The sequence below is a fragment of the Siniperca chuatsi genome, linkage group LG11 (genome assembly GCF_020085105.1).
Source record: "Siniperca chuatsi isolate FFG_IHB_CAS linkage group LG11, ASM2008510v1, whole genome shotgun sequence".
Lineage (NCBI taxonomy): Eukaryota > Metazoa > Chordata > Actinopteri > Centrarchiformes > Sinipercidae > Siniperca > Siniperca chuatsi.
Genome location: NC_058052.1, coordinates 23,605,022 through 23,630,616, shown reverse-complemented (window position 1 = coordinate 23,630,616; position 25,595 = coordinate 23,605,022). Strand labels below are relative to the sequence as shown.

The following is a 25,595-nucleotide window of genomic DNA, read 5'->3' as shown; positions in this document are numbered from 1 at the left end:
ATTTCAGCAAAAAGACCACAAACTATGAGAAGGGTTTGCTTCTTACTTGTCAGGTCCAGCCAGACGTGTACTGATCCTCCATCAACCACCTCTCTAGAAACCTGCCGCTGCATCATCCTGTAAAATCAGGGACATGGTCATAATCAATTTGCAAATCAATTTATTGTTCAGCAACAATCAATAAAACTGGAATGCAAATGTTGCAATAGGAGCAAAAATAAGAGAGACAAGACAGATTACAAGATAACTAGACAGAGATGTAGCAGAGTAGATTTATGTGATGATAAACGGGCAAAATACTACACTTGTGAAAGTTTTACTCTAAAAATGTGAAAACATATCTTTATGTAGGCAAAACACATGTAACAATTGAATATTCAGGTTTTGTGTTTTGAACTATGTCACAAATACTCCTCACAGGGTGGAGATAAGAAATAAGTTGTTTTCAGAAGCATGTAGCATAACCCACACATTTTAACAACTCTAAAGCTCTCCCTTTTATTTTGAACATACATGACTCTACTAATTCAACCTTGTTTAGCAGCCAGGCCTTGAGTTTCTTCCTGCTTTAGTGGAGATGGATTTTAATTGTTTCTTGCCTTGCTCCCCTAATTTGTAACAAACCCTTAAATATCTTTGCAATAACCACCATGTCCCGCTCCAGTGTTTGTAAGAAGTCTAAAAGAAAGACAGACGAACTTGCAGGCAAATGGCATTTAGCCATGAAAGCTGTGGTTCTTTGTCTCAGCTTCTTTTTTTAACCAATAAGAATAATTCCACCTGTAGAACAGCAATTTCATTATCAACTAATCTGCTGATTATCTGCCCTAAAGTGATGTCTTCAAGTTGCTTGTTTTTTTTTTCAACCAGTAGTCTAAAACTTAAAGTTTATAATCACATCAGACAAAGAAAAGCTGCAAATCGTCACATCTGAGAAGCACCTATACTATTTATATACAGTGAATTTTCCCTTAATAACAGTTACATTTTCCTCAATGTATCACAAGGTAGGTTTGCATTAACTCCTTACCCATCATGCCTTGTCCACACAATAATTAAGACAATGAATAAACCTTTCACCTTATGAAATCACATCTAGTTTATTAGAGTATCAGCCATAATATAACCCTAATTGAACAGTTAAGATCATTTCCACATGACCAGGAGACGTAGGAGAAGACACGTTTTGTTTTCCTCAGGCAGGTCTGTCACATGAACGGCACATGACTCAGTAAGAATGAGCGTTTGATTGGTCGGTGCTAAGTTGTGACCTGCCCAGGTAAGTCAGGGACAGGAAGGACCAGACTGTCTACCCAGGTATCACACACACACAGTATACACAGAACTGTGATTCACACCTTAAACAACAACAACAACTCGTGCCCTTTATCCTCTAGGACTCACATGATGGCAATTATGAGGTGTGAGTTTGATTTCGGTGTGTGTTTATGTTTGTGTGTCAAAGTCAGAGAGAGAGAGAGAGAGAAAAATTGTAGACAAACAAACTGAATCCTTCACCCAGAAAAGAGGTGTTCGTCAGGGCTGCAACTTAAGCCCGACTTTATTTAATGTATATATAAATGAACTTGCTGTACAGTTGGATCATTGTGCTGCTCCTGGCCTCTCCCTCCTAGATAAAGAGGTGAAGTCTCTAGTTAGTCATCAGCGTAAAACAATGTCATGATTTTTCAAAAACGCCCTAGATGTCAGGAGAATAAATACCAGTTTACCATTAATAATCATATCATTGAACACAGTATGAGTTATACCAGCATCAGGGAGTTTCAACATGGCAGTGAATGCACTAAAAGAAAAAGCTCAAAGAGCTCTAAATGCAATTAAGAGAACATTTTATAATTTTCTAATTCCAATTAAAATTTTGCTTAAAATATTTGACAGAGTCATCCAGCCCATTGTGCTGTATGGTAGTGAAGTATGGGGTCCACTCAGTCATTATAGCTCTACCCATTGGGACAAACATCCAACAGAATTCTGCAGATACATTTTTCACGTACACAGCAAAACACCAACAAATGCATGTAGAGCAGGATTAGGCAGATACCTGCTGATAATTAACATTCAAAAGAGAGCGCTCACATTTATAGCGCCCTAGACACCCTCCAAACCCAAAAGCTGAGCCCAGAAAAGAGTCCCCTATGTCAGTTGGTGATGAGACTAACTGTCCCCCCTCAGACACACTCTGACGAGTCTCACAACAACACAGCTTTCCAAACACCAATCAGAGGAAACCAAATTACAAGGCAATGTAAAGAAACCTACTTGGAACATGGGAAAGAAGAAACTAAAAGCCAAAGTAGATCAGTATGATATCTGGCCCTAAAAAGAGATTATGAGTTGGCAGAATATCTCTCTACTGTAAGCGATAGAAAGCAGAGACAGATCCTAACCAAGTACAGGCTCAGTGACGACAAACTGGCAATCAAAAAAGGAAGACAAAAAATCCTGGCAACCAAAAGAAAACAGAATATGTGGTCACTGTTCGACAGGTGAGGTTGAGACGGAGATGCACTTCCTCCTACAATGTACAACATTCAATGAAATAAGAAACGTTTACTTTAATAAGTTCAACTCTTTAATCTCAGATTCCAAAGAGCTAAATGAGCTCTTAAAATTAAAAATACTCCTAGGAGAAGGAGACAGGGCATATCTTTCTGCCACAAAATGCCACAACCTGAGGGACAGTGAATGACCTACACACACATTCATTAAAATAAAATAAAAAAATTCAAAATCTTGTTTATGTAGTTTTCACTTACTTGTATTTATATTTTTAACTGCAAGTTAAAATGTATTACTATATACTTATATATAGATATATCTCTCCATCTCATTATATATATATATATATATATATATTTTTTATTTTTATTTTTTTCTAATAGCCCTTTTTTGTCTTTATTTTACACATGCTTTGGCATGTTTCCCATGCCAATAAAGCCCAACGTAGTTGAATTGAGAGAAAGTAACAGAAAAGGGGGTGAAAAAAATAAGTTCTACATCTGCATCAAAATATATTAAAGTTCCTCATTTTTCTTTTACTTTTAGCTTCAGTCAGCTTTCAGAGAGCATGGTAAACTCCTTCACCCAGTGTTATTAGTAAAGCTGGGAAACAGGGACTACCAGGGAAGAAGACCCAAATGCAGACTAGCAGGCAGAGGTGGTGCAGATCACTATTTAGTAACAAAAATGCTTGCACTGGAGAAGGCAAGCAACAGTAGCTCACAGCAGATAATCAGTCTCAAACAGAAGAAACAAAATCCAACGGTGGACAGTCACGGTACAGGGAAACAACAAACCAGAGCGCATGACAGAGGTGTAACAACAAACTAACAACTGAACAAAGGACACATACTTAAATACACTGGTTAGGGAGACAACGAGACACAGGTGAAACTGATCACAGCAATCATGACAGGAAGCAAAACTAAAAGACACTTGAGGGAAGGAGACTATTTCAAAATAAAACAGGAAATAACAGAACACAAACCCCAAAACCACGACACCCAAAAACCAAAGTTCGTTATGCTTGTAGGAAAAAGAAGGGTAATACTTAACCCCCCTCTATTTAGCATTTATAAGCAGTAAAACAAATGTTGTTGGTTTTTTTTATCATAATAAAATGTAGTTGTAAGCAAATATATTTATCATGTTTCTTTGTGTGATGAGTTTGTCTCTGCTCTGGCTGGTCTGTTTTTCTGTAAAAATCCCTTTGACGCACATAAACACAGCCTTCTGGAATCAGCATTGCCTTGCAGGTGCATAACATCATAAGTATCAGCTATGACATGTATAAAAAGAAATGATCAAAGGTAAGGCAAATGAGGAAGGAAAAGCAAGATCAGGGACAAAAACAATGCTGTGTGTTAATTGTGACCTGAGGGGAGAGCAGAGGAAATGTTAAGACATGTCAAGTCACCAACATGTCAGACTAAAGCTCCTGGCACTTCATTTTTGAAGTTTTTTACATTCACGTGCGGACTTGCTGGAAAATCCAAGTTGTGCATTTTCTGTGACAGTGTTTAGCACGGTGGCCCTGAGAGCTCAACGCACTGCATCTTAAGAAAACACATGCAAATAGACAAAACACAAGCAAATCAAGGAAACATCTTCACCAATCTGACAACACATGCACAGCATTTAGAAAAAATCTGAAAATTGGTGAAGATGTTTTCTTAATTTGCTTGTGTTTTGTCTATTTGCATGTGTTGCAGTACTTTTAGCTCTCAGGGCCACCGTAGTTTACTTAAACCTATGCTCGCAGTTTGTTTTTCGACACACATCGAGTATCTCTTTACATCTCTGCTTTGAACAGTGTGTCTAAACGCTGTGACATAAATTATGTGTTTCGCTAAAAATGTCCAATATGTGAGTATGTGAACACAAACACTATATAAGTGGATTTGTGTCAACTGAAAGTTACAGCAAAGGGCGCTACAGCAGGCAGCAACATAATTATGCGTCTTCTTTGATTTGTCCTTCCATTAAGTGTTTTACAAGTCCCAGTGATGACTCTCTTGTTGTATCAATCACTTGAGGACCTTTTTATCTCCGCAAGGACATATGTATGTGCAAATCAGAGAGCACAATGCAGGGGTTCTTATTTGCATTTTTGCATTTATATGTTGCTGATGTTGGCAGACATCTACAGTATGTGAAGGGGGGGCTGACCACCTCTACATGAAGCTTATAGTGTCAGCTGGACTCTATCAGCAACCTGACATGATGTAACCTTGTTTGGCATTTAGTGATTAATAATTTAATGATGACTGTGGCACAGAAAATAACCTGTTTCTCTCACCTTTTTGTCAGGTAGCTGGTGAAGTTCTTGCCAAAGCCGATGACACCCCAGTACTCTCCGTTATAGATGCCATCGAAAGCATCCGAATAGGACAAGGGAACCTATGGATATATAAAGAACAGACATCATTTATATATTATACACTATATTTTAAATCAAGTGAATGCTGACTGACCAGACTGAAATTGTGCTGCACATCTGTATCCAGTAAAACACATTCAAAGCTTCTAATGTTTGTTATTGTGCGGCTTCACTAGAGCTGTTGGGGTTGCTTTGCTCAAGAACATTTTAGTGACAGAGAAGGGAAATATTTCTCATTTACTTAGATAATTGATCTCCACTTTACAGTATCTGTGTGTGTTTTATACAGTATATTGAAAGGTTGTGGTTCAGTGTCACACAGAGAAACAACCTTTCCCTTTTGCTGATTTCCTAGAAAATAAAAGTCTTAGTGTTTGTTCTGCTGTGAACAGAAGTGAAACTTGTTTGCTTAAAGCCACATTAAATATAACAACTGGGTGAGAGGCTGGTTACTTCCTTTCTGAAGCACTGAACCATTTCAGATACACAAAACACACTTCCTGTTTGGTCGTGACACTTAATATGAGAACAGAGGGTGTGATCATGCCTGATGTGTATTAATATTAACGTCTCCCGAGGCCAAATAAATACCTGGTGCACGCTAGAGTTGTCCAGGAAGGAGAGCAGTGAATGGCTGTAAGCAGAGGGGGCGGTCTCGTTGTTAACCACCGCAACCTGGATCCCCTTTGGGTCTCCTCCAATACACAAACATATCAGAGAGACCTGGATGACGGGTAGCAAGAACTGGAAACACAACGAGCTACGAGCACAGGGGAGAGGGTAACAGTCATAAACTCTGCACCAACATGTCGAGCATCATAACTTCTGCTATTTATTACTATTAAATATTAACTACATCATACCCTGGCATTCTCTTCATCCGCACCATTGTTTTGATCATCAGGGCAGCGATGTTTCTCCACTTTGGCAGCACGTGTCTGGCTCGCACCTTCCAGTCCGCTGAACACACACAACAAGTACACACTCTAAAAGGTTGCAAGCAAATAGTAACTCGAGTGGCGAAATGTAACTAAGTACATTTTCTCAAGTACTGTACTACAAATTTTAGGTACTTGTACTTTACGTTTTTCTTTTTATGTCACTTTCTACTTATTGTACTTTTTACTTCACTACAATTATTTTACAGCTTTAGTTACTCGTTACTTTACAAATTAAGATTTAAAGAGTTTACAAAGAGTTTATAAAATATGAGGTTTTAAAGATCCTAGGTAGTTTTTACTGGGGCTGCCATCGAAAGCAGGAGACTCTTGTAGATCTAAGTTGCTAACTTCTTTTCCTAGCTAGAAAATGCATACTATTTAACTGGATCCAAGAAAAAACCTCTCTGTAACGCAATGGTAAAGATAAATCTTCCCATGCAAAGACTCCAAAATAAAAGGAAATGAGAGCAGCTTCATTAATATATGGCAGCCACTGATAACTCACTTGCGCAATGATCTTAATTCAAAGAGGAAGTGACAACATGGACTGGAAAGCTCCAGAGGCCCTTCTGCAATTCACTCTATGAATGATTTGTATGTAAGCAATAGTGTGTTAGGAACAGTGTGTACATGTACACTACCACTCAAAAGTTTGGAGTCGCCTGCCACAAAAGCCTGATTCGTTACAGTCAGATGGCTGAGAAGAATACTCTGTATTTTACAATGGTCTTTAATGCTTTTAGGTTGTAGAAAGTCTTCTTCACAAATAGATGTTATTTTGAATGAAGGGTTTGCAAAAAACAGTAATGTTTTGTACATGGAGAACAAAACACTGTACAATGGTTCAATCAGACTGACAACTGAAAGGGCAGAAAGAGACAAAGATAACTCTGAGCAACATTTCAATAAGATTATAAGAAATCAGCAGTTATTGGTAAATTAAATTGGAAGCTTAGCATTAAAATCTGTGCAGATTTAAATAGGAACAGGTTCCTGTTTCAGTGTCAAGTGCACAATAATGCCAATAACAAGCTGGAATTAACAGGCGTGTTGCTTTAGCAAAGCTATTCTTAAAACTTCAAAATAGAAATAGTAGGTTAGTCTGGGGTTAGCACTGTTGGAATTGGATCAGGAATAGCAGCTGAACATACTATGGACTGAAATCACAGTTTAAACCTATTTAAACCTATCTAACCACTGAGTAGACTGCAGAGGGCCCAAAGAAAAACGGGTTCCCAAAATATTTAGAGCCCAATTGCACAGTTGTGGTTCAAAAATGATCTCGGGTCGCTTTTCTGGACTGAAAAACAAATTAAAAATCAAAGAGTATTTGGGGTAAAAAACAGTATTCTCCCCTGTTACACTGTGGGTCATCAACTAAACGAAAGTTTTAATCATTTAATTATTTTAAAACATTTTTAAAATTTTTAATTTTAAGAGACATTTTCTGCATGGAGCACTTTTACTTTCAATACTTTAAGTACATTTTCCTGATTATACTTACTTATATTTAAGTAAAATATTCAATGCAGGACTTTTACTTGTAACAGAGTATTTTTTACAGTGTGGTTTTAGTACTTTTACTTCTAAAGGATCTGAATACTTCCTCCACCATTGAGTAACTCAACAGTATTTCACATTGCTCAATATTTACACGCCACAAATATATATTTGCCAATGTAAAAATGAAGACCCCACTGTTAATCAGCCAAAGACGCCTACTTTGTGTTGTTGCCATTATCATTTTTAAAATGCAAATGTTAAAGAAGACAGAGTTTGTATTTTTTCCCTTTTATCACACATCTGAGGACATTGCAGTCATGTGGTATGCCATCTTGGACCCCTAGACCACTGTGATACCCTCACAAACATTTCTAAGCAGCCATTTCACAGTTAGAGGAATCTAAACCAGTCATACAGACTGGATCCTATATGTTTTGAAGAGATTTATTGATAATTAACACTGCAATAAGGATTTCAGATAATGGTCATATTTGTTTTGGAATCTAATAAACTGAAATAAGACCTGTACTTCGTGTTTCAAAATGATACCTGAATATTTGGGAACTTCCTCTGCAGCTCCTGGTCCGACCCCGAGAATTGGCCGACTCTCGTCCCGCCCGCTCTCGAATGACTGGCTGTTCGCCAGCGGCCCACCCTGCGGACTGGACTCCCGTTTAGAGACGACCTGGTCCGACGTCTCACACAGCTGCAGGAAGGCGTGCTCCAGGGTCTGCAGCAGAAGATAATGTGGGTCAACAGGGACCAGGGACCTCACTTTTTTATAAACATGTATCTTATCATTAATATAATACTGAATATAAAGCACCTTGAATTGCCATTGTTTACAAGATGTGCTACAGAGTATAAAAGTGTTTTGCTTTGTGGTCCCATCATCAACCTCCCAGCCCTGACTACCCGCACCCCTGGGTGTCCATACCTCCCATGAGGGTATTAGTACTCACTGTTGCACTGTGCTGCTTCATGACTGCGTCTGGAGGACCTTCAGCCAACAAACAGCCATTCCTCATGAGGCCGACCTGGAGAAATGACAGGAGTGTTGAGCCTGGTTTGGAGAGAATATTTGTTCACTAAAAGTGTTATTTATGGGTGATGTTCTTGTCTTTTTAAAGCAACAATGTGGGCAGAACTATGCAACGAGTTTATTTATGGACAGGACATATTTCATCCTGTGTATGTGAAGAGACACAACATCAAAAATCTAAATCAAACAACAGATCATGGCACCTGCACATAAATCAAAACTTCAATTCCAATCCATAACTACCCCCCTCAAAACAATAACTAAAAAAACGTACAAAAAAAGGACACCACAGTTCTCGAGTTTAAGAAACAACATCTAGTCAACATTTCCATAAAGTTCCTGAATAGTCCAACAACACACTCAACTTCCTTTTCCTCAATAAAGAAAAAGAAAATACTACAAATAACAACAAATAAAGGATTGATATATTAGATTGTTCAATGAAGAGTACAAAACTTTAAAAGAAAAAAATATTTTGTACACTAGAACACAATCTGCCAATCAATTCAGCACCCCTCCACATTCGAACAAATCTACAAGTTCTCACAGCTGAAAATTTTCCAAAAGATTTTCAAAACTACACCCACAGTTTAGACTCTCTATGGTTAATTTCTCTATTGGTAAAACTGTGATAACTGATCGTGGGAATAACTTACAAATAAATAAATATTAGAGTGTTTTATGTCTCTCATGCTAATTGTACAGTTCTTATTTATTCCAAAATACAGATTACATAATTCATTTTTATCCCTGTTGGTGTTAAACTCTTTGGAGAACGAGTATCATTTTATCATATCAAGACTTTCCAGATATAAGCAAGAAGCCAGTTACAGAGCAGTAAACTGGTTTTCAAAAGTGTCTCCTGTGATTTAATTAATTTCTGTCCTACTTATCCTGTCAAACTCTTTAGTGGGTAAAACAAAATTTGCAGTTGCTAAGTGATCAAAATCGACCTATTGTATTGGCAGTGCAGTGATGTACTGTGTGCTACTTCATCTGACATAGTTCTTTTAACAGTCACAGAGACTGAAATAAATCAGCAAATCCACCTCATTCTCCCTCAGTCTGTGTGATCTTCTTCCACCCTTCAATCATTTAACCCTGAATGGAGACATTACTGAGCTAGCTGAGCGGTATTCACATACAATGGAGATTACTGGTGAAACAATGATTGAATTCATGGAATAACTGGATTTATGCTGAGTCAAGCATTAGTTTGAGCAGCAGTGAAGGTGACATGGGTGTTAAATGTACTGTAAAAATGCGGGGCTATAGATTTACTGTATGTATAGAGCCCACATACTTTGTACTGTTGTTCTTGTGTGTGACCATTTACCATAAATCTACTAGTTGTCAGTAGTATTTTGACATGATTCTGCCTGAAATTTGTGACTTTATGTGCACAAATGAAACCAAAAAAAGTCTGTAACAGCTCTCTGGTGACTGAATTTTTAAATGTGTGTCTGCATTACTTCCTGTTCTCCTTCTGTTTCTGTCTGTCACAATATATTCGCTGGGTGGGGTTCAGACAGTTTTGAGCACAGATTTGAGTCACCAGCTGCAAAGGTCCAATGTCCAGACCAATCATCTAATCTATTGCACCATGATCAGATGATACAAATTATGTAGTCATAGCCAATAAACTTCTTTCAGGTAATTACTTCTAGTACTTTCTAGTAATTCATATTTTTCTGTGTATAAAAGCATGACCATTACTTATCTGTGTAAATAAAAAAAAACTATAAGTATCAGTGTCATTAAAACATATCCTTTTACACAGACTGCACTTAATGGATAAAGCTGGCATTATTTTACATTTTCCTTACTTTAAACAATCACATGAAAAGACCAAAACCGTAAATGTATTAGTCCATCTATCCTGTCTGCGGCACTTTGTTGCTGTTTGGGTCACAAACATTATTGTTTTGTTAAAATAAAAAAAAAAGGCTGAATAATTTCAGTTGTAAATCGTTCATTTGTTGGGGACTATTTTCAGTGGCGGATAAATACATATTAGGTGCCCTAGTGAATATACAGCAGCAGGACGATGTATGTGGGTTTGACCTGAAACTAAACTAGAGTGCCAATGTTCATCATAATGAAGGAAAATGTCATCCAGTGCAACAGTGTGGCTCACTGATGTGTTTTTAATAGTTTTTAGACAATAAAGAAGCTCTATGACACAGAGGAATAAGATATATTAGGCTTTGGATACACAGACAAAACTTGTTAGTCGGATCAATTTATTGTTGTTGGGTTTTTTCATAGGATTTGTTGACAATAAGAAAAATATAGAAGATCACCAGGCTTATCTTTCAAACTTATTCATGAACAAAAAGAAGAAATTCTGAACAAAACGAAATGAACAAGAAACTTAAAATGTAAGCAAACTTTTTGTTTTGTCAGTAAAACGTAAAATAAAGACACAAGAGAGCTTCTCTATAGGAAGTCTCTCATTCAATGCGAACTTTTGTTCCTCCTGTCAAAGCTAATAAAGAACAAACTTCATCTAACATGTTGACACAGTGCAGATATCAATGGACTCATTGTTTTTCTACGAAGGGGCGAAACATGAGGACTAGTGTGGATGTGGTGCTTTCTTCTATTGATTTTGCAGCTGAATCCCTGATTCTTGTTTGTGAGTGTGTATTTATGCTTAATTTGTCCTTGTGTGATTATGTGCATGCATGTGGGTTCTGTGTGTGTGTCCCCATGCATGTATGAATTATCTCACCACATCGGCTTGCCTCGCTTCCTCTATGTAGTGTGTGGTGATGATGACAGAGACTTTCCCCGTCTTCACAATCTCCACCAGATGCTGCCAGATCCTCGAAGAAAGAGACCGAAGAAACCAAATTAATTACATAACACTTGACCCGCTTGTTAATGGATTTTTCCTAAAATCGTAGTCTGAAAAAGCTCACAGCTTCGCCAGCAGCAGTTTGCCTGCCAGCCGTCTGATCTGATGAGGCTTTGTGGTGCTATTATACAATGAGACTGGAACAACACACTGAGGGAGGGCAGTATGCTTTCAAAAAGGTTGCTTGAACATATGCCTAAATGGTTGTGTAGAGTTTGTCCATACAAATTATTTCCCAGTTGCCAAGCTGTAATATTGAAGCCGCAATGTTTCCAAGATAGAAACGTGGACATTGTTAGATGCTATTTTCACCTGCATGCCATGTGACAAGGCTAGATTAATTTTAGGTCACAAAAAAACAGCTTTGGGGAAAGTTAAGATCAAAGCAATTCTCAAGCAACAACAGCAAAACTTATCAAACAAGCTAACAAGCTCTTGAAGAGCAATTACAGCCAAGTGAGTTACCAGGAAAGTAATCTTGATTCCCATAGCTAGTACAGCCAGGCAATATATTGATATGACATCATTAATATTACATACATACAATACAATACATCAATATTGTGATATCAAAGATTTCCTCTAGCATTTTGGCTATTGATTAATCACGTTACAGTCTAAATGTTGTCTTTTCCTTGTGTTTAAGGATACATTACAGTTTACTGATGCTATTTTGCGAACTCATTCAACTGTTCCTGCTGAATAAAATGTCTTATTTCTCTACTCATGATTTTTTTTACCAGGCACCATATCACTGACTCCTACAGTAGTTACTACCATGTAACTGCAATGTCACTGCTTCTAATCCTGCTGATTACCTTTGGTCACGTGTCATCTTTGTCTCTCAAAAAGTTTTCTGTTACTCTCTACTGTCAGCCATCACGGCTGTAAGTCACAAATGCTATGAAAATGAAAGATACAAAGAATTGGAAGGTCCACTACTAAATACTTCTACTAATCACTAGGGATATTGAGATTTTCATATCTTATTTTGCCAGGATTATACAGGTCTTCTGTTGAGTTCACTACTAGTGGGATATATTCTGGAAATGTATGTAAATCTAGTGTCTCCCTTTAGTTTCTTATGTTTTTATGAGTGAAATGACGTGAATTGTTCATCTTTCATCTTGGTAAACAACAGGGCTGTATTTTTCAGAGAATGACAAAAATTGGATAACAGCCACCGTGGGAAGAAACAGTTATGAGTGTGTGTGTGTGTGTGTGTGTGTGTGTTACATACTTGGCCCTGAGCACAGGGTCCACTCCGACTGTCGGTTCGTCCAGGATGAGCAGCTCTGGGTTCTGAAGCAGAGCCGCTCCGAGAGACACCCTGCGCCTCTGACCCCCGCTGTAACACACACAGGAAACGAAGTGAGAAAACAAAAAGAGCCACAGGATGACAACAGTGAATTTTCTCCCACGTTCCTAATTGTTTCGTAACTGATGATCCACCTCGCCTCTATGCATGCCAATCACTTCCGAGGGAGGTGGTGGCAGCCGAAAGTAGCAGAGACAAAACCTGCAGGACGAACCTGCCTGACAACACGGAGGAAAACAACAAGACCTGAGCGACGGATATTGGGAGGAAGAGGCATTTTGATAAACTGACCTTATTTTATTAGTATTATCTTTTTTTTTTTTTTTACATTTTTAATGTATCACGCATTAGCTGACTGATCCCACATTGTATTTAAGACAAAAGAAAGAATGATTTGAAACAGAAACAGACGATGTGCACACGTGCTAAAAGGTGTGTTTATTCATACCAGGAATGTCTTTCATATTATGTATCGTGAACAGTTTCAACAACCTGTGTGTCATGTAATGCTGCAGAACAACTCACTTGTTGTTCTGCAGCGTGTTGCAAAATCATTAACACAACAGATGACGCCAAGGTCTGAAATATAACACAAATAATTTTTACAGCGATTCCTCTTTAAAAATTGCCAGTAGGAGTTTTATCCAGAAGTTGCAGCTCAGTAACATGACAGGCTGCTACATCACACATGACATAAATATTACATGAAATGCTAATTAAAGCTGGTTGGAGGGGCTCCTTTGGAACAGAAGGGTCTTTGTAATGAATCAGGGATCTGAATCAAGAGCTGTTATTATTCTTCCTCCAATAACTGCAGAATGTAAAAAGGGCAATAAAGTAATCTATCACTTTCACTGATCTCTATCAGTGCCTGAGAGATCACAACAACATTGTCAGTTTTCTCTCACATCTTACAGTTGTCTGGATTCCACATAAAGAATGAAGTCACATTTTCAACTTAATGATTAAAGCAGAGCTCCAACAGAAATATCTGGTGAAATGCCAAATACTCTATTTTTAATTTGTATTGCTCGATCGTTTCCTTTTATGGCTTGAGAACAAGACTTTCTTTACAGCTTCTTCCTCTGTGGAAAAGATTAAAATGTGAATTGCTGACAGTAGAAGTTCAGTTGAGTGGAAAGTTTTTCTTCCAAAACAGAGTAGTTACAAGCAGAAAGTTAGTGAGAGAACTGATCAATCAAGGCTCTGCAGATATGATCATTTGCTCAATGGGACCATAAACATGTTGCATATTGCAAACTGAGCTGCCGATCAGGTTGGTTAAAGCTCAGACTTTGGATGGTGATGCAAGCCGGGGTGAGGCTGAATGTAGAGTGGCAGCCTCGGAGGACTTGCATGCTTTACTTTGACAGCACAAAGAGAAACTTCTTTACAGCATATAAACTGCACGACATACAGCAATGTACTAATACATGATGTTTCCTGAAACTTTTACCTTGATGGCTACACAAAAGCATGCAAACCAGCGTTGCCAAATTGGATAGTTTTCTGAAATTGTTCTTGTGAAAATTTGGGCTACTTTTTTTACTATTTGGGAAGTTTTCCCCTAATGAAGAGTTAGAGATACAGCAGTGAATCGGTCACTTCTATTCTCCAGTTATTATGACTGAGACTGAGTTCAGTACGCACAGTAACTTATAACTGATGACCGACAAAACCAAATGTAATTTTAGTTGATTAGCCTACTAACTACTTTCATATTCAAATTATTAATCGGTTACAAAGTCATAGCTCTGTAAAAGCCTTGTAAAAATCTGTTCTTATGACTTAAGTGATGACTTTTTACATTTAATGTAACGTTATTCAAAAGACTTAGCTTTTAATTACTGTAACCATGGTTTTGGATTTGCATAATTAAACTAATAAAACAGAAGACCGGTGGAGCATTTAGGCCCAACACTTTATTTTTCATCTTGCACTCCTGACACGGATGATCTAACCAATTTCCTACCCAGCACCACAGGACAAATCCAATAATGTTATTGAGGTAAAATGTTTGCTGTTGTATTTGCGACCAAGCTCTGTGTGTGTTATTTTAAAGGGACAGTTCACCCCCAAATCAAAATTCCATATTTTTCCTCTTACCTGTAGTGCTATTTATCCATCTATATTGTTTTGGTGTGAGCTGCAGAGTTTTGGAGATATCGGCCGTAGAGATGTCTGCCTTTTTTTTTAATATAATGGGACTATATGGCACTCGGCTTGTGGTGCTCAAAGTAGCAAACAAATACATTTGAAAAACTCAACAGCAATGTCTCTTTCCAGAAATCATGACCCGGTTACTCAAGATAATCCACATATTTGTTGTGAGCAGTTTCATGTAGGAACCATTTTCTTTTTAGTTCCTACATGAAACGGCTCACAACAGGTCTGTGGTCTGTAGCCATATACTATAGTCCCATTATATTAAAAAAAGGCAGACATCTCTACGGCTGATATCTCCAAAACTTGGCAACTCACACCTAAACAATCTAGATGGATAGATAGCCCTACAGGTAAGATATTGCAGTATATATTCATATTGTACTGACATAAAAACCCTCTCCTAAATGAACATTTTAAATTTTGGGCAACTTTTATGACAATTGGGCAGGTTTGAAACTCTGATTGGGCTACTTGGAAACACTGATGCAAACATAACAGTGATTGTATGGTGAGAATATTCAGCAAAGCTATTATTACGATAAATAGGATGCTGTCTCTTTATTTGTCTCCTTACTAGACAAAGTCATATTGTTTTATGCTCATTGGGTTTACAACCTGTAGAGGAGAAAGGGCTTATCTTTGTCTGTGTGTGCACATTAATTCAGGTAATTCAGGCATCAAAGTCCACAGGCAACTGTAGACAGCTGTAAAAACACATTTACCTCACTTCATAAACTGGCTGTATCTAGGGATATACCGCATTTGGCTTCAGCTCACCACACCTGAATCTAACATCTATAAATCATATCACTCTGTGTTTCACTAAGCACGAAAAGTCTAAAATTATCTACTGCAAAGAACTGCACAAAAAAGATAAATGTTTTTTCAGTGTGCAGTTATTTTCTCAATAAGGGACCTCATTGCATCATTCAAAGGATAGTAGTTATATTTGTATCGTATCACCAAGGTTAGCTGGTTGCTGAAAATCTAACAGTACTGTTGTCCAATTGGCTACTGACTGATAATGTTGTCCAAAATTCCCCTGCAGCAAATTACAGCAAATTACAGAACTTTAGGTGAGTGGTTCCACAAACAGCTTCTGGTGTAAACACAGTGATATGATGCACAATAAAATGGACCTACAATCAGTCCTGCATACAGTATTATGTTCCCGAAAACACTCACCTCTCTGGAGAAGCTCAGTTCTAAATCACTGCATATTAAACTCATTCTGTCACCTACTACATGTAGTTTTACCTGAAATTTCGGACCAGACTGTGCTTCTGAGGTAGATCCAGGAAGTCAATGAGGAAATCCATGCGTGCCTGGGTTTCCTTTGACGTCAGGCCGTGGATTCGGCCGAAGAAGGTCAGGGTGTCACTAATGGTGAACTCGTTGTACAACGCCAGCTCCTGTGCAACAGTTTTAAAAGGTTGTGTGTAAAGAGAGGTATTGCTTGAAACTCATATTTGATAGCAGCAGGTTACTGCAACTTTTCGATCCCCCCGTGGACCTTCATCATGTACCTGACTTCACCCCACAAAGATACTTGTGTGGATGGAAATGTAGTGACTAAAGAACTTAAGTAATAAGATGATAAAAGCATCAAATAAGTTGCAAACACTCCCTCTCTTCATTGATACATCTGTGGCTTCCACACTCCACATCTCAAGACATCACTGTCTTGTGAATGGCTGGTTGTAGTTTGAACATTTTCCATACTCGTACCAATACAAAAACAATACTCTTTCGGATACCTTACTTTGAGCGATATCAACATGTGCTTCTCAGAAAACCCTTTTTTCACCTAAGGAAAGAAGCCAAACTTATCAAATGTTAAATAAATGTTGTCTAAACACAAGTTCTGTACAAAAACTTTTCCTAAATGTAATCCAAAACTGTTTGATCACAGAATAAGTAAAGAAGAGTACGAATCTGAGCAAGTATTTGATGCCAGCTTTCGGTACTTGATAGTTTCCGATACGCTGAGTTACGGACACATTTCAATTGGTACCAAAAAAGCATTCAAATTAAGACCCCTATTCTTATGACATCTCTCCCATTATTTGTCATGGTTTTGGGTTTTTGTCCTGTTATTTCCTGTTTTATTTTGAAGTGTCCTCCTCTCCTTGTGTGTCTTGTTGTTTTACTTCCTGTCTTTGTTTGCTTTTCCATCCAGTTTTGATTGTTTGCCCCACCCTAATTAGTTGCACCTACCTAAGTGTATTTAGTCTGAGTTTTTCCTTTGTTCATTGTATGTTGCACCGCTGTCAAGCGGCCTGGTTTGTCGGTTCCCTGCACTTTGCCTGTTTGTGGATTTTGCCTGTCCACTGTTGGATTTAGTTTCTTTTGTTCGAGCCTGCTTACCTGCTCCCTGTCTGAATTGTTTTGCCTCTGTTGGACTGCCTGAAATAGGTGTAAGCCTTTTTTGTGTTTCTTATCATTAAATGGTTGATCTGCCTACTTGTCTGCATTTGGGTCATTTCCCTCCTACCCTGCTTGAAAAACTACATTATTCCTTTGTTGATACATTGATTTGAAAAATCTAAACTTCTAATGTTGTATCACTAAATAAATAAATACAGTAAGTAAATGTAACCCATAGCACAATACTGTTCCATCACAAAAACATTTTACAGCACAGCTCGAGACAACTACACTATTTCAACTGAAAATAAATACAGTAGATTTACTGAGTATCTGTTTTACTTGCAGATCTATATCTGCACTGTTGCCTTCTTAGCACTTGTGCAGAGATCTTTGATGTTGCATTGTCTTAGAGTACCTCCATCACTTAAAGGATTACTGCTGGCATTTCTTGAGGAAAATATTTAATCTTGAAAGATTAAGGGTTTAAATAATGGTCCATATACACATTTTTCTGTAACAACAAATGAATAGGATATATTATATATTGCTAGCCTCTCTGTTTGACTCAAAAGTTTCGAGTCAATGAATTTCTCTGCATCAGAAAACACAAGCCATGTTCTCCACAGCGGTACTATAGTTGCACGCTGGGGAACAGACGAGGTGTCACATTTCTTCCCCTCTGGGACACAGATCACTTCCTACAGTGACAAATGTGATGCTAAGAGTTACACACAGGAGGGCACGTTCCATGTGTGTTATCAGCCTCATCAGATATTCACTCTGACGGTAATGAGAAACACTCAGGTACAGGACACTGGCTGCAACAGAGGCTAAATGAAAGAAGTCCCTGAGCAAGGCACTTCATCTGCTACTTATGGCTGTAATGAGCAGCTCCCTGATGTGAGGTAGGCATTTTCCAACAGAAGTGCTTACAAACCTTTGCTGGACAATAAATGTGGAACTGACTGACAGAGTAATTGGACTTAATGCTAACAGAGAGCTGTGAGAAATTTGACTGGTAACCTGCAGGTTTAAAAAAAGGAAAAATTAAGGCTCTTTAACACCTTTTCAACTCTACTTAAACCTGAATTGAATTTAATATCAGTTTAGGAACCAAAATAGAGAAAGAAAGCTTTCGGACTGAACATACAGCTAAGAATAAGGACAACAGGAAAATAAAAATAAATTGACCTCATGTCATGTACTTATACACACAAATATACCTTTTAAGGTGTGAAAGATAAACATTAAGATGTGGTGTTTACCTGCGGCATGTATCCGACCATCTTCCCTGGCACGTCATGACCAGGGAACGCAGGTGGCTTCCCCAACACAGTGATGTGACCCCGCGAGATCTTCAGAGTTCCCAAGATGCATTTCAGAAGAGTGGTCTTCCCACATCCACTGGGCCCCAAAAGGCCATAACTGCAACACAGAATCAAGAGCATTTTAGATAAAACTAGAGGGCTCTCAGAACAATTTTACTGCTAGTAAAGTTTTGAGAGTTTATGTTTGTTTATCATCTGTTTTTATAGTTAACAGCATGTTGCAGATGCTGGACTTTCCTTCTGGACACAAACACACCGTCACAGGTCTAACTAGCATGTTCAGTCATTATGAATGAGCTGAATGGAAACTAGTGGACCACGCTAGATAAACTGTCAGACATACAGTCAGGCGTGGAAGGAGCTCAAAGAGTTCTTCATAAGTATTTTCAACAAAGGAAATACATACTGTCTGTATCTGTCACCTAAAGAGAACCAGATGACTATATTAGATAAAACCCAACAGTGATTGCAGGAAGTGTAACACCAGTGCTTTTAAGAGGCCCTATAATTAGATTGTGTGAATTTCTAGTTCGACATTTTCCTCTCTAGCCGAAATGATACCACTCTCATGTCTGTGTGTTAAAGCGACCATAATCAATATATTTATAATAACAACGGATCAAATGACTTCTTGTATGTGAAAGGTGTCGCTTGTAGTGACGAACTCACAGAGAATTATCACTAGACTCTGCAGTTCCCCTCAGGTCTACGTGGCGTTTTAGCGTCTTTCACCTAATTGTTTTGGTTTTCTGGCCTGAAAAGTTACTGTTTTCTTTCACTTTCACTGCCCTCATCAGTCGTTTCCAACCACACTGCAAGTGGCTGGGTAACATGAACAAAACTCATTTGAAGCTGAGTTTAGTTTTGACAAATAGATAAAGAGATAAATGTCTTATCAATCGAGGAAAGCAGTCTGAAATCACAGCCCTGATGACAGATTTGAGTCAGTACACTCCACTCACATTTGTCCCTGTGGTACAGTCAGGTTGAGGTTGCTGAGGACCTTCAGTTTGCCGTACGACCGGCACACATCTCTGCACCGGATTGCGAATTCCTCCTGTCCAGCAGGCAGAGAAGCCTCCAAATCAGCCTTCATATTACCGTCCTTCAGCTGGAAGAGAGGACAGTACTTTGTTAAACATCAATAACAATCTTCGTGACTGTGTGTCTGCAGACATATACTTTTATTATTTTCAGATTTCACCAAATAAACTGAGCAAATGTGACACAAGGGCAACAAGACCTCACAAGGCTGATGAGAGAAATTACTCTCTATCATATCACAGCACAGGACTACAATAATAACTCATGAGATGATGCACTTGTCCTTCATTATTTACTGTACGTCCCTATAAATAGTATTTTTTTCGTCACTGTGGGACGAGCTCTACTTCAGCAGGAGCTCTTGTCTGTTGAGCTGATTTTAGGACCTGATGCTGGGCTGTTTAACATGTATCTTTAGAGCAAAAGAAAGTGCAAGTTTTCTGGCACGGAACATGAAATATTGTTGCAGGAACAAATTAATGTATTTCAGTGTTGCAATCATACACTTTTCCTCCAAGAAGGTCGGTCTTATATGAAGAAATATCAGCTCAATAATGTTGTCAGCTTGACAAAAATGTCACTGATTGAATTAAAAAGGCTTCCTGGAACTGTAAAAGATCAATCTGGGGGATTTTTAGTGTTTCTTTTTAAACACTTTTTAAGATGTGGAGTAAAGTGGAGTGGTGTAAAATACCATTGACAACATTGCTGCAGGAAACCGATCAAAACACTATACGACATCATAATATACTATATACTCAGCTGACCGTCTGTAATATATTAAATATACAAATTTAAACCAAAGGCAACTGAGGGACAGCAGCAAGATAATACTGTTGCATCTTCTCATCTTCTGCTTTCTAGTGAGATTTTGTAGTGCTGAACAGAAAGCTGCACCTAAAATGCATCTTTTTACTGCAGTTTGTTTTAGTCACTGCAGTGGTTTCATTGTAATACAGCCAAAATATGAAGAACAAGGGCAAAAGTTGTCTAGTCTTTGTTTTTCAGTTTCTCTCACTCAGTAGTGCCACATATGTTTCTCCCAGATTACAAATCACAGATACATTTCCCCCAACTTTTTGTAAAGATCATGTGGTTTTATGGTGCTGAACAGAAAGCGTTCCTGAAGTGCACTACACTTTACTGGCATATTTTGCTTTATGTTTGTTTTTGTCTAAGTGGTTTCATTGTAATACACACATTACTTATTAATGATAAGAAGGGCCAACGTGGTCAAGTCTCCCTCTTTGTTTTTCAACAAATTTTACACCTGCTTTTTCCAGACGTTATATCGCAAACATTTACATCAGTCGGAGGCAGAATCAGCTTTATTGGCCAAGTATTTTTACGCATAGAAGAAATTTTCCCTCCTTCTTTATTTTGTAATCCCACATAGGAACAACAAACCCTACATATTCAATTAACTGCGAAAATGCAAAGTGAAAGAACCTCTCAGACAAGAATGTGCTTTTTTTCTAACTATAACATGTTGCAGTGATCATCCCCAAAACACCAGACAAATGTATTGTATCATATCATATTATATCATATGTATTGTATGGTTTAATACAAGGCTCTCAACTTGATGATTCCTCCTGTTTATGTCACCACATCTGGCTGGTTTGGTCATACTGTGGAGCATTGATTTTCATGTGTTATCCTGCTGATAAACCACCCTAAATGGGTGAGATAAAAACATTTTCATTACAAAATCTTCAATCCTAAATAAAACTTTCATAAAAATTAATGTTGAAAATGGAAATAGTAATGGCACATTCACATTCTCAGGAACTCTAACTATTTTTGCTGTACTGGACATGTATCAAAGAGGGATGTAAAGTAACATATCAAATCAAAAATGTTAGGTGCATTTAAGCAGTGTAACGCTTCATCAGATGGAGGGTGACAACACATCAGCAAACACTTGACTCTTCGCAACACAACATTTGCTGCTTGGTACTGCTAACTACAATAAAAATTTGGGTGAAAATCTTTCTGAGAAACAATAAATTAAACTACAATTCAACAACATTTGCCTCCCGGCTAAGTTTTATTTCTGTGCAGAAGTTTGTAGCTCCATCAGTAAGAGTGGTGGTGCTTTAAAAAGGCTTTACTGCAAACAGCTGAAAAAAAAATGCAAACAATTCTTCTAAGCAAGCCAGTCACCAATCCACTGCAGGAGGAAACCAAATTAGGCTTTTTTCAAGATTGCAGAATGTTTGCTTTTTAACCCAAAAATCCAAGATTAACCTCACTTCTGGCACAACAGCATACCGAAAAAGCTCTCGCATACTCTGATATTCCTGGTGGTTTCTTTGCATCTTGTCAAGCTTCAGCAGACAAAGTATTTGGGTCGTAAAACAATCCTTTGCCCAGTAATCTCTAATAACGGCCTTCTTTCACGGGTTTCCCCCGGTCTCCAACTAACTCCCTCCTTTAATCCAGCATCTCTCATTTTCCAGTGAGGAGATTAGGGCGATTGCATTGCGTAATCTGACGCATTTAGTTGCCCTTACCTTTGGCACTATAGCCTACATCTGCAAAATATACACCAAGACGGATCTCACCCTCATTCTGTTGTGATCATTTTAGACCTCAAGATGATTTTAAACCCAGTTAAGATCCATCAGCGACATCTGAGATAACACTTAGATAACACAAAAGATCAAGTCTAAACACACTTACAGAAAAATGTAAACTTGATGGCGTATGAAGCAGACAACACTCACCCAGAGAGAAGATGGACACAAATAAGGGGAAGTGAAAAGGATGAAGAGCGGCTGATGAGTGAGTCCGCAGACTGCAGACAACTAGGCCTACTAAAGAGCAGCAAGCACAAACATATCAGTCGAGTAAGTGCAAAGTGGAAGAACGAGTTCAGCTTCGCTGGCCGGCAGGTGGAGAACGGATGCTTTCCTCAGAAGAATGCCCATCTATCACACACACATGCATGCACAGACACCCATCTCCACAGCCTGTAACAGGTGGCTTTACTCAGAACTCAGAAGAAAATGTATTGTGTTTTTTTTTTAATCAAAATAACAAAAACAAATAATTTTTGTAGCCTTTTTGCACAAAAACAACAAATATTTGATGGTTACAGCTTCACAAGTTGTCAGATTAACTTGATACACTGTTTCCTGTCATAAAATGAATAATGTGGGGTTTTATTGCCTGCCATTCTTAATGAACCCTGCTCACTTTGGGCTCTGGTAACTTGTGATTTTAACATTTTAAGAGCTTGATTATTTTATCCAAATATAGAATTGTTAGAAAATCAATAATATAAAGAGCATTTAGTAGCAGTCCCATTGATGAACAGGTCTATAATTAGAGAAAACACCTCATTGCGCTTCTGCAGGCTCTTCTGCTCGACACTCTCCTCTGATAATAACCTTAATGAGCCCAACAAAGCCTCTCTTTTCATTCATACTCGGCTCTGTTGATCAGGAAAAAACTTACCTTTCCTGCCAAGTTGTTGCCAACTTGCGTCACCGCCAAGTGGAAGAAAACGGGCTTGACAGGCGCGCTCAAATCTCTCTCGGCAGAAAACGAGGCGAGTGAGACACAAACTGTTGAAGAATGGCTACTGTCGGGCTATTTATAAGCTGAGCCTCGGTAGCCAACACAGCCTACCGACCAGCTGCTGCACTTTCGCTTCTCCCTTTTACATCAGCGCGTCACACAGGATGTGAGCTCTGCAGCAGCAGTACGGTGCGTGCACGGCGCTCCCTCGCTTCCCCCCTTATCTCCCAGTTGCTTAAACGATAAAGCTCATCCTCCCTCAAAACCTAATTGTCTAGCAGAATATTGTGCCAAAACCAAATAACAGAAATCGTCGCGGTCGCTGCGGCGGTGTGCATCCTTCAGAGTCTCTCTCCATCTTGCTGCAGCAGCGCGTCAGGGACTGGAAAGGCCTGCTGTCAAGGCACTCAATCCTGATCGTTTTCGCAAAGAGAGCATCCTAAATGATCCAAAAGCATCTTACCCTCTCCTCCATCTCGGTGCAGTCTGCAAGACCGGCCTTTGCATCATCGAGACCGGCAGCCTCCGCGGCCATGGCAGCAGGAAGAAGGGCGGACCGGAGAGCCGGCTGGGTCTCTGCAATGAGAGACAGCGAGAGAGAGGGGGAGAGCGATGGATGCGCTATGGGACTTTTTATACTGAAGTTGGACCAACTGTTTTAAATACTGACTGTCAAGAGCAACGACTGACTTAAAAATATTGGAATTTGGAGGTTTTTCTGATCTGTATAATTTACAGCAGCTCTGTGGCCATTTCTGGGCTGTATGTGGGCTGCAGACCACATGAACTAACCTGCGGCTGTACGGGCTGATGCTCAATTTGACATGCAGCTTGATGTGAAGTTTGGCCGTATTTTTCCTTTAATTCAAATAAATGATTTGCCTAATTGGGCATGTGAGTTTAGTTGGTGTAATGTTAATGTTTTGTGGAGTCATCTGCCTTTGTCTGTTTCATTTTGACTTTTTTTTTATTACACTGAAACTAATCTGGAAACAAAAGGAACTATCTTAATTTATCATTACATACATATTTTATGAGATTTAAAAAACACACTCTCTGATTGATATTTCTTTTGCAGTGTAATCAACCTGCCTGCAGGAGTGACTGATAGCCTGCAGTCATCTCATCTAGCAAAGGGCCTTCAGTATTGTGTGTCTGCTGCCAGGGGTTTTGTTCGGTTGCATTTCTCCTTTATTTCCTCAGGGTGTGAAGATTTATCAGGCTGGTTCATCTTGAGAGAGGTAAAACGTTCCCACTCTTACATCCCAGGCATGTTTGACATTTCTCCTCTCATCCAAACCCTGCAAAGATGAGGACATTATTTTCCAAATATGGTTTCAGATCATGTCGTAGTTCCCAAAGAAACCACAAGATGGAAGCACAAAACAAGAGACTTATCACTGCATAACAGACAAGACTGCACAAGGACTTTAATCACTGATGATTAATGTTTAAAGGAGGAAAGCAACTAATTTACTCGAGTACTGTACCTTAACTGTTACTTTCTTTAGTTCAGGCTGAAATGATACAAACATGAACCTTAAACTAGCAGAAACACCTTTATGGTGGATCATAATGGAAAGCATTTGGCAAAAAGTTATTTCTCCTGTGCCTCTATGTTTGAATTTGTGCACTTCGTAATCCTCTTGGTTCGTCTCCATCAGAGCATTGTAAATGGACAAATGAATGAGTCTCCTTTTCCCTCCCAGCTGTTTTTTTAAAACTTTTTTTTTTTACAGATAACTAAAGGTTAAAAAGTGCTGCTCACAATAAGCACACATGTAGCAGTCCCTCAACGTGGATTAATCATATACAACCAGATCAGTTGAGTACCTGAAATCAATCTGAACAAAATAACACGTTGTTGTCAGCTTCACTGGAATTCTTCCTTCTGCTCCATGAGGGTTTACAGCATAGAAATCCTCTATGAACTAGATTTAGAAACACTCGACACAGGTAAACACCACAGGTAGACTCAGTAAGGTCCTGAGAGATCCAGACCAAACAGAGAGAGGATACTTCTGGCCCCTGTACATGTGGGCTATGACATGTCAAGTTTATTTGTATAGCACAATATCACATATTGTTTAAATAGGCTTTACAGGCCTAAAAAAGCTAATTGCTCCCAACCCAGCGAACCCAAAAGCTCTCTAAGAAGACAAGAAGAATTCCACAAAGAGAGATCGCCCCTTCTCGGGCCACTAGGGTGTGATAGGAGACACAGGCTTGGAAATGGCAACTACAAAAACTGAACAGAAAGTTGTACGAGTAACGAAAGGCTCACAATCGATTAAGCATGTTATTTTGATTTTATAAAATACTTATGTGTAGAGATACAATTAAGTGTTTTGTCTGCATCAGTGATGTCCATTGTTGTAATTAAGTCAAAAATAAGCAGGATGTTTCTGTCTGCTGCTGCTGTTGCACCCATAAAGATTAATGAGGGAAATGTACATAATTGGACTGTTAACTGTCTTTTAATAGCTTTTTATTGAGTCACTGTGTACTGTACTGCACATTTGGGGTAATTCAATTTTTTTATGTTTCTTTGCTGTAAAAAGATTTGCTCACTGGGAAAATTTTTATTTGACATTTATA

The 25,595-nt window shown here is 38.6% G+C and overlaps 1 protein-coding gene across 3 annotated transcripts in view; it reads right to left on the bottom strand.

The window, feature by feature from the left end:
• abch1 (ATP-binding cassette, sub-family H, member 1) overlaps nucleotides 1-25,471 on the bottom strand; it is a 41,540-nt gene extending 16,069 nt beyond the window's left edge. Inside the window, exons 1-13 of one of the 3 annotated variants that reach the window (XM_044213607.1) lie at nucleotides 24,090-25,471; nucleotides 23,461-23,573; nucleotides 19,391-19,539; nucleotides 18,366-18,525; nucleotides 15,988-16,142; nucleotides 12,487-12,594; nucleotides 11,121-11,214; nucleotides 8,307-8,381; nucleotides 7,894-8,074; nucleotides 5,764-5,860; nucleotides 5,492-5,660; nucleotides 4,820-4,920; nucleotides 47-117 (exon numbers count right to left, since the gene is read on the bottom strand). In XM_044213607.1, the coding sequence (XP_044069542.1) occupies nucleotides 47-117; nucleotides 4,820-4,920; nucleotides 5,492-5,660; nucleotides 5,764-5,860; nucleotides 7,894-8,074; nucleotides 8,307-8,381; nucleotides 11,121-11,214; nucleotides 12,487-12,594; nucleotides 15,988-16,142; nucleotides 18,366-18,525; nucleotides 19,391-19,539; nucleotides 23,461-23,532 (1,432 nt within the window). In that variant the 5' untranslated portion in view covers nucleotides 23,533-23,573; nucleotides 24,090-25,471. Of the gene's footprint in view, nucleotides 1-46; nucleotides 118-4,819; nucleotides 4,921-5,491; nucleotides 5,661-5,763; nucleotides 5,861-7,893; nucleotides 8,075-8,306; nucleotides 8,382-11,120; nucleotides 11,215-12,486; nucleotides 12,595-15,987; nucleotides 16,143-18,365; nucleotides 18,526-19,390; nucleotides 19,540-22,934; nucleotides 24,032-24,089 lie in introns of those variants that run through there. The other 2 variants (XM_044213606.1, XM_044213608.1) reach the window with 2 other exon arrangements.
• Nucleotides 25,472-25,595: the final 124 nt, after the last annotated feature.